This window comes from Numenius arquata, chromosome 6 (genome assembly GCF_964106895.1).
Source record: "Numenius arquata chromosome 6, bNumArq3.hap1.1, whole genome shotgun sequence".
In the NCBI taxonomy this organism is placed as follows: domain Eukaryota; kingdom Metazoa; phylum Chordata; class Aves; order Charadriiformes; family Scolopacidae; genus Numenius; species Numenius arquata.
In genome coordinates, this window is record NC_133581.1 from 62503310 (window position 1) to 62512212 (window position 8903).

The 8903-nt window shown below is 40.2% G+C and overlaps 1 protein-coding gene across 1 annotated transcript; it reads left to right on the forward strand.

Annotated features, from left to right (window-relative positions):
* Positions 1–4390: 4390 nt before the first annotated feature.
* On the forward strand, positions 4391–6379 carry FLRT2 (fibronectin leucine rich transmembrane protein 2). The gene has a single exon (XM_074149199.1). The coding sequence runs from the start codon at positions 4391–4393 to the stop codon at positions 6377–6379; it is 1989 nt and encodes a 662-aa protein (XP_074005300.1).
* The last annotated feature ends 2524 nt before the right edge of the window (positions 6380–8903 follow it).

Genomic DNA, 8903 nt, shown 5'->3' on the forward strand with positions numbered 1-8903 from the left:
TAAATCCTAATGGGATTTAATATCCTGGCTGCAGTAAGACAGGAAATGTCCTAGACACTTGGAAGACGTGGCTTGTGCTCCAAGGAGGATATAGTGAGAAATAATAGAAATCAAGTGTACAGAGTAAGGAAATAGAAACAAAAATGACTAAGGTGATGATGGGCAAATGTGTTATTATTGAGGTATTTGTTTGTTGATTTCTTTAAAGTTAACCACTACAGATTCCCTTATCATCATTCTCTCTTCCTAGATTGGTTTTTAGAACTTTCCAGCTTCACAATAAGAAGGTCACTGGCATCTATAGTTTATGAGTCAATTCCCAAGATTTAAAGTCATGAAAGCTAAGGATATTGAGTGCCCTTGATTCCTGCGCTTCCAAAATTCTCCGTCTGCAAATGATCAGTTCCTTTGCAGAGAAACTTGGTTCAGATCTTGTAAGAATATTGAAAACAGAAAACTTGCTTTAGGAAGCCAGCATATAAGGGATGGGGAGAAAGCTCAATTACTCTACCTGCCTTCAGTTTTGGCAATTTGCTAAAGAACAAACTGTTTCAGCTTTTCCAGCCTTCTGGAATTTGTCGAGGATATTTTTCTTTCACAGAGTTTCTTTTTTAAATCAAGCAGGTTGTTCAACTTTTCAATCTATTTAATGTCTTTGGGGTAGAGATTTCTAACACAGGAACAAAACTCACTTTTGCATTAGGGTCCCTGAGATTTGCTGAAAAATATTTTCTGCATTGAGTTTTGTAGTATCAGTTTATTAAGGACTGATAGCTGGAGATTATGATACTGGCATTAATAAAAGGACTCCCTTTCTCACTATTATAAGGGAAGATCTTAACAGATTTCTAAGGGCAAAATCCACGTAACAATGAAAAGGAAATAGACTCCAGAGTGCAAGCTTCTCTAGTCAAAACTGTTTTACTTGTAATATCTAATGATAAGTGCTGTGTGTTTGACCCAATTTACTAGAGTCATTACTGAAATCTTTTATTCGGGTGCCACATTTACCTAGGTGAGAGGTACTCTGGGCAGAGTCCTAGAATAAGGTGAATGCATAAATCAGTTTTAATATGACATTCTTTCCTTAGGAGATTCCCAGCAAATCAGGAGCTGCAGCTGCCTGGGGTTGCATGTCCTCAGCTGGTCTTCCTACCATACCCAGGAGTCAAATAAAACCTAATCAGCAATTGGACTTACAATTGAAAGAGAGCTCAGTGAAGGGTGTTGGCCCTGTTAGGAGGTACAGACTGTCTCACTCTGATGATGGAAAGGGAGTGAGAGAACCACTATTATTACTCTGTATGGTCTTGAGCATCTCAGAGGAGGCTCTGCACGTTCCTTTCTTATTTTAAAAAGACAGTGTCATGACGGATCAGAGCAGTATGATCTAGATGGGAGCCAGGCCATATTAAAGGCGGATAAGCTGTCACACTTAGGCCCATGTTAGAATGTAATCCTGTTAGAGTTTCTCTACAGTATCACGTCATCTTATGTAATTGAAAAGAAACCACTCTTGACTGAAATATGCCTCCAAGAGAGAAAACTTGAACAGTGGGGTAGCTGATCTTACTGTTTCTAGGAAAGAAACAGTATAGGCTGCACAACAATATAGGCTGCATAACAATATACATACATTTACCATTTGAATTCATAATGATAAGCTACAGGACTTTTCAGGGTCTCATTTTTTATCTCCAACTGCTCTAGCCTTGAGGCTGATACCTGATGATGGTCCAAATAAATACAGTAATCTAAAGTGCAAGGTTGCAGGGTTATAACAGTCTGACTCCTAAAGAGACTTTCTACACTGTCAGTCCATGGGGTTTCCAAAAACAGCATTTGGGACATACTATAAACGGCACAGCTGTAGCAGAAGAACAAGCTTTCACATACTCCTAAATTACATTCCTTTTTGAATTACCTGGATGGTGCTTATACTGCTTAAATAATGGGGAAAAAGACTTTAAAACGTTATTTCTGTTCACTGAAATTCTGTTTTCCTGAAATCTCAGCCAATAAGTTTTCATCTGGGGCAGCAAAATTTACCCCTGGTACCAATACAGGCTGGGGGATGAAGGGACTCTCAGCAGTCCTGAGGAGAATGACTTGGCGGTACTGATGGATGAAAAGCTGGACATGAGCCGGCAATGTGCACTGGCAGCACAGAAAGCCAACAGCATCCTGGGCTACATCAAAAGAAGCATGGCCAGCAGGTCGAGGGAGGTGATTCTGCCACTCTACTCCGCTCTGGTGAGACCCCACCTGGAGTGCTGCATCCAGCTTTGGAGCCCTCAGAACAGGAAAGACATGGACCTGTTGGAATGGATCTAGAGGAGGGCCACAAAAACGATCAGAGGGCTGGAGCACCTTTCCTATGAGGACAGGCTGAGAGAGTTGGGGTTGTTCAGCCTGGAGAAGAGAAGGCTCCAGGGAGACCTTATAGCAGCCTTCCACTACTTGAAGGGGGCCTACAGGAAAGATGGCGACAAACTTTTTAGCAGGACCTGTTGCCATAGGACAAGGGGTAATGGTTTTAAACTAAAAGAGGGTAGATTTAGACTAGATATAAGGAAGATTTTTTTTTCACAATGAGGGAAGTGAAACACTGGAACAGGTTGCCCAGAGAGGTGGTAGATGCCCCATCCCTGGAAACTTTCCAGGTCAGGTTGGAGAGGGATCTAAGCAACCTGATCTAGTTGAATATGTCCCTGCTTATTGCAGGAGAGGTTGGAATAGATGACCTTTAAAGGTCCCTTTTCCAAAATGAAAATCTGGAAAAATAGTGTGCTTATGTAACTGCAATTCAAGATCTGAGATGTACACATGCTTGGTACTTGTCAAAGTTTATATCCTTCATTAGGTTCAAGTTTGTAAAATGCAGCATTTTTTTCAGTCTTTGGAAACAACATATAACAAGACAAGATAACGTCATATAATACAGTAGTGTCTTTTGTTGTATGCTTTAGACAGTTGGATTGTTTTGTTATAGATCTGAATAATAAATAATAACTGGGAAGGAAGAAGTTAAAAAGTACACTTAAAAGCTGAAAATATACATTAAAGAACTCATCTATACTAAAGTTAGCAAATTTATTTCTACAACTATTCACAGACAACTGTGTAGCAGAATTAAAAGAATTATCTAATCTTTATGGTTTCAAAGAAAGTGCTCTCCAGAACTGCTCACAGAACTGCTGTAGTTTGAGCTGATATCCTAAAATAATAACTTAGCAGATGTGAGCCCGTTTCATTTAGTAGAAAGCTAATTCTCAAGTCTGTTGACAGCACAGTTCACATCAGAAACAGTATCAAGACGCTAGGTTTAGCAAATATATGCCTTACAGCAGGGTATCTTGTATTTGTGGCTTCCCATACTTGTTTAACAGACTGTCCTCATAAGTAGCTAATTCACTGTGGAGGGAGGTGCAATAATTTGGCAGTGTGCATTAAGCTGGAGAATATACATAATGCCATTACAGAAATAGAAGCAGAACATTCCAGAGTCTGGTAGGAAATTAAAAAAAACATAGAGTGTGATTAAGTAATACGTCCTAGAGTCAGTGAATAGCATTCATTGAAGTCAGTGGTTGTGCAAAAGAAAAAAAAAAATCTGAGAAAAATTTCCAGTTAAATGGTTTAGGTTTAGGTTTGAAAAATGTTTCAGTTCTAGTATTTGAAACAGACTGTGAGAAGACAAAGACTGGAGGTACAATATGCAAACACAAGTGATAGATCTAGCCTTCACTGAAGTCACTGAAAGTCCTTCAATCACTGCAATGACTTTGCATCAAATCTATTTCAAGACTATTTAACAGTAATATTAAACAATGATTAATATTAATAGATTTTTTTTTTACAGAAATCCATAAAGCGCACAGCCTTAGAATAGTCTTCCAATGGGCTTGATCTTCCTTTTTAAACATTACATGCTATTCTTTTCTTTTTTTTCTTTTACAGGCAGGCCAGATCCGGCAGATAGTTGGTATGAGGACTTTGCTGACTTCAGAAAGCTGAGTGTAACACCAACAGACTTCAGTGAAAGGAAATATTATCCCTCGAAGCAACTCATACACAGACAACTTTCAGTAGCTTTAAATTAACCTGTTGCTGACCTGCAAAGACACAGCTATTCTTTCTTTCAGCACACATGGAGGAAGGCAACAAACTTTGTAACCCTGGCTAATAAGACCGTGGCTTTCTTGTCAAAAGTAGGAGGTAGGCCAATTATAAAAGGATTATTTTATACTTAGCCTCCAAGACTTTGACTCTGGCCCGAGCACTGGACATTGATAGAAGCCAATTTTAATTACCTGAGATTTTGCTACCTGTGCTTTATTATTATTATTAGTTCTTTAACACTTTGGTACTTTATTTCTTTAAATTAGAAATGGGTTTGTGGACTAGAATGTGGCCCACCGATTGGGCTGTTCTCATGAAATCATGGCTTATCTTTTCCCTGGGGGTCTACATGCAGGTGTCCAAAACTTCCGCCTGCCCAAAAGTGTGCCGCTGTGACCGAAACTTTGTCTACTGTAATGAGCGAAGCTTGACCTCAGTGCCTCTTGGGATACCGGAGGGTGTAACCGTCCTCTACCTCCATAATAACCAAATTAATAATGCTGGATTTCCTGCAGAGTTGCACAATGTCCAGTCTGTGCACACAGTCTACCTGTATGGCAATCAATTGGATGAATTCCCTATGAACCTACCCAAGAACGTCAGGGTTCTTCACCTGCAGGAAAACAACATTCAGACCATTTCTCGGGCTGCCCTTGCTCAGCTTTTGAAGCTGGAAGAGCTGCATCTGGATGATAACTCCATCTCCACTGTTGGCGTCGAGGATGGGGCATTCCGGGAAGCCATCAGCCTCAAGCTTCTGTTCTTGTCCAAGAATCACTTAAGCAGCGTACCAGTAGGCCTTCCGGTGGACTTACAAGAACTTCGAGTAGATGAAAACCGAATTGCTGTTATTTCAGACCTGGCCTTCCAGAATCTTACAAGTCTGGAGCGTCTGATTGTGGATGGCAATCTCCTTACTAATAAAGGCATAGCTGAAGGCACCTTCAGCCACCTCTCCAAGCTCAAGGAATTCTCAATAGTGCGGAATTCACTGACCTACCCTCCTCCCGATCTTCCAGGTACACATCTGCTAAGGCTCTACTTGCAGGACAACCAGATAACCCATATACCACTTACAGCCTTTTCAAACCTCCACAAGCTGGAACGTCTTGATATTTCCAACAATCAACTTCGGATGTTGGTAAAGGGGGTATTTGATAATCTCCACAACCTGAGGCAACTCACTGTAAGGAATAATCCCTGGTTGTGTGACTGCAGTATTAAGTGGGTCACTGAATGGCTCAAATTTATTCCCACTTCCATCAATGTACGGGGTTTTATGTGCCAGGGACCAGAGCAGGTCCGAGGTATGGCAGTCAGGGAGCTCAACATGAATATGTTGTCATGTCCTACCACCACCCCTGGTCTGCCGCTTATCATCACCCCAGTCCCAGCTACAGCCATGCCAACTACATTAGTTCCCACCTCATCAGTTCCTCCCCCAAGTAGCAAATATAATCCTCTCACTCCCACCATAGCCACACTCCCCACTGTGCCTGACAGGGAGGACGGAGAAAGGGTGACACCTCCTATATCTGAACGGATTCAGCTCTCCATCCATTTTGTGAATGACACTTGCATCCAAGTTAACTGGATGTCTCTCTTTACCGTGATGGCATATAAACTCACATGGGTTAAAATGGGCCATAGTCTGGTAGGAGGAATTGTTCAGGAACGAATAGTTAGTGGTGAGAAGCAACACTTAAGCTTGGTAAATCTGGAGCCCAAATCCACCTATCGGATTTGTTTGGTTCCACTGGATACTTACAACAGTTACCGAACTGGAGAAGACACTGTCTGTTCAGAAGCCACAACCAAGGCTTCCTTTTTGAGCAATGGCAGCAACATCCCCTCCAGCCATGAGCAGACGACTTCTCAGAACCTGGGCTCCCCATTTCTGCTGGCAGGGTTGATTGGGGGTGCAGTGATATTTGTCCTGGTGGTCCTGCTCAGTATTTTTTGCTGGCATATGCACAAAAAAGGGCGTTACACCTCCCAGAAGTGGAAATATAACCGGGGCCGTCGGAAAGATGACTACTGCGAGGCAGGGACCAAGAAGGACAACTCCATCCTGGAGATGACGGAAACCAGCTTCCAGATTGTCTCCTTAAATAATGATCAGCTCCTTAAAGGAGATTTCAGACTGCAGCCCATTTATACCCCAAACGGGGGCATTAACTACACAGACTGCCACATCCCCAACAACATGCGATACTGCAACAGCAATGTCTCAGACCTGGAGCACTGTCATACGTGATAGTGAGGGGAGATGGGGGTGTCTAGGACAAAGAGAAAAAACTCTGGAAAAAATAACCCCCCAACAACAATGAAAAAATTACATTTGATAAATGTTACACAGATGCATTTATGCATTTGAATACTCTGTAATTTATACGGTGTACTATATAATGGGATTTAAAAAAAGTGCTATCTTTTCTATTTCAAGTTAATTGCAAATGGTTTTGTAACTCTTTGCTTTTTAAATCTTTAAAAAATATTGCTAAGTACTGTACAGGGTTGTACAATAAGAACCCAATGTTATGGCAAAGGAAAGAATGACTCATTCTTCAAACATTAACCACTTTGCTGTCGAAGCTGTCTGAGGGATGTTAAGTTTCTAGGTGTCCTGTAGTACAGGAAAATAAGTGCATATTAAAACAGGGTCACTAGGAACTGACAAAAACAATTCAGATAAAATGGTTGCAACCCTTCTGACTTGAATCCGGCAGTTGCTGTTGAGCTTCAAACAACTGGAAATACTTCTGTTCCCCTTTGTCAGTTCTGCATTTCCTACCTCCAACTGAAAGCTGGAGTTCTGAGTGCTACCAAAAAGGCTACTTGCTTGATTAGTCTTCTCCCAATATATTAGGAATAGGAAAGGTAGACAGAGCTCTGTGTCAAACTCAAAGTGACCTTGCTTCCAATTTGCAAAAGCTACTTTTAAAATGTCCCCCAATAATATATACTTTTATGATAGAAACTGTTCTTGCTTTTCATTATGATTAAGAAGCTTTAGGCATTCTCTGACCCTTCTCAGTGGGAGATGAAGGTTATCAGTATGTAACAGATAGCTGTCATTAAGTTGCACCTCTCTTTAATAGAGCAGCATTTGTTGACACAGCATGTTCAGGTAAAACCTGAATGAGGGAAATTCTGAGTGCTCCCAGCTCTGCAGTATTCATGTAGAATTTGGAATCTAAAAGTGTAAATTGCTGAAAATGTGATGCAAAATATGATGCCAATGGAAAGATTGCTATTGACTTTTATGTTTTAAGTTCTGTTTGATTTAGGGGTCTGAGTTATGTTCAGTATGGAGAAGTAGGAAAAAAAAGACAAACAGAGAAAACAAGTAAGAAAGATCTTTAAAAAATTTATTTATTATTGGAAAGGCCTCCAGGCCTATATGAACTGAAATATGTTCAACAGGGAAAATTGTGTATAAATCCTGGTTGGGGTTTTTTTCTTTTTTTTTTTTTTCCTTTGCTTCCCGTTCAAGTATACAGAGGCGGACATTAACTAAGCATTTGATTAGCTGAGGAATTTTGAGAACACAAGTACACACTGTCCCTCTGAATTACCCTTCTTTTATCTTAAGCTTTTGGAATTTTTCCACACTGATCTGTGCTTTATAAGCAGTAGGTGGGCTTAGAATTTGCTTTTTTATTCCATCAAATTCTTTAGCTGGAATACTTTCTGCATTCTTGAGCTTTACATGCAGTATGCGAAACATCATACTTGTATTAAAACCATGATGCTGCTCTCAAAATTCTATAATGTTCCAGCCATTCCATTGACTCTGTGACTGCCAAGAACTCTGGATTTCTTGCCAGCTCAGCGGTGGAATCTAATTCTTCTTTCTTTCAGTTTGTTTGTTTTTTAATGCAGCTCACTTTCTCCTAAGCTTGGGGACAAGCAAAAGTTCACAACAAAGAGAAAAAAAAGAGAGAGACAAAACTTTCCTGAAGGAGTAGGGAACCAAAGAGAAAACTTTTTACAGTGACCAACTAGGGACAAGGAGAAGTTGTTAGAAGCGGATTGGAAGTAAAGGCTGAAGCACTTTCTCTGTGGAATGCTTAGACTTTTCACTGCTGCTTATGTTAGGAGAGAGGGTTTTAATCCTTTCCTTTGCTCATTTCTCTTAACCCATTCTTGAAACCCAGCAGTCTATGAGTGTGCAGTTTCTGAAACTCAAATTGCATGATAACACTCATTTTCTGCAATGACAAAATGAATCCAGTTATGATTGATTGCAAAGTACAATCATTGTATAAGGAAACACATCTTCCCCCCAACACCTTTTATAATCACATTTTGAAATTCCACTCTATATTCTGTATATTTGCTATTTTCTCCAGCTATAACAGGTATTTTAGGCAACCTGTGTGGCTACTGTAATAGTAAAGTCACTGAAATTTTGCTGAATAAAAGGCTGCCATATGATTTCAAATGGTGTAATTCTAGGTAGAAATGTCTATGCAAAGTGTTTTTTTTCTGTGACCTATTTACTGAAGATTATGATGAGAAGGTTGATACCTTTGTTTTGTTTGTTTAATATGTTTTAGGTGCCAAAGCCCACAAGACAAGCAGCAAGTAGTTGTGCTTCTGCACGCTTCCATTGCATGCTGGAGTTTGTTTGAAATTAAGTGGAGCCAGAGATTCCCATTGGGTGTGGATGTAGTATTTAATTTCACCGAAATAACTAGCTGTATGTTTGATTTCAAAAGGCATCCTTTGAAAGTACGTGCTTACTAGAATTTTGTACTTCAATGACTGATGCTGGA

Bases quoted from the DNA above. Each gene is read 5' to 3' on its own strand.
- FLRT2 (XM_074149199.1), top strand. From the start codon at position 4,391: ATGGGTTTGTGGACTAGAATGTGGCCCACCGATTGGGCTGTTCTCATG.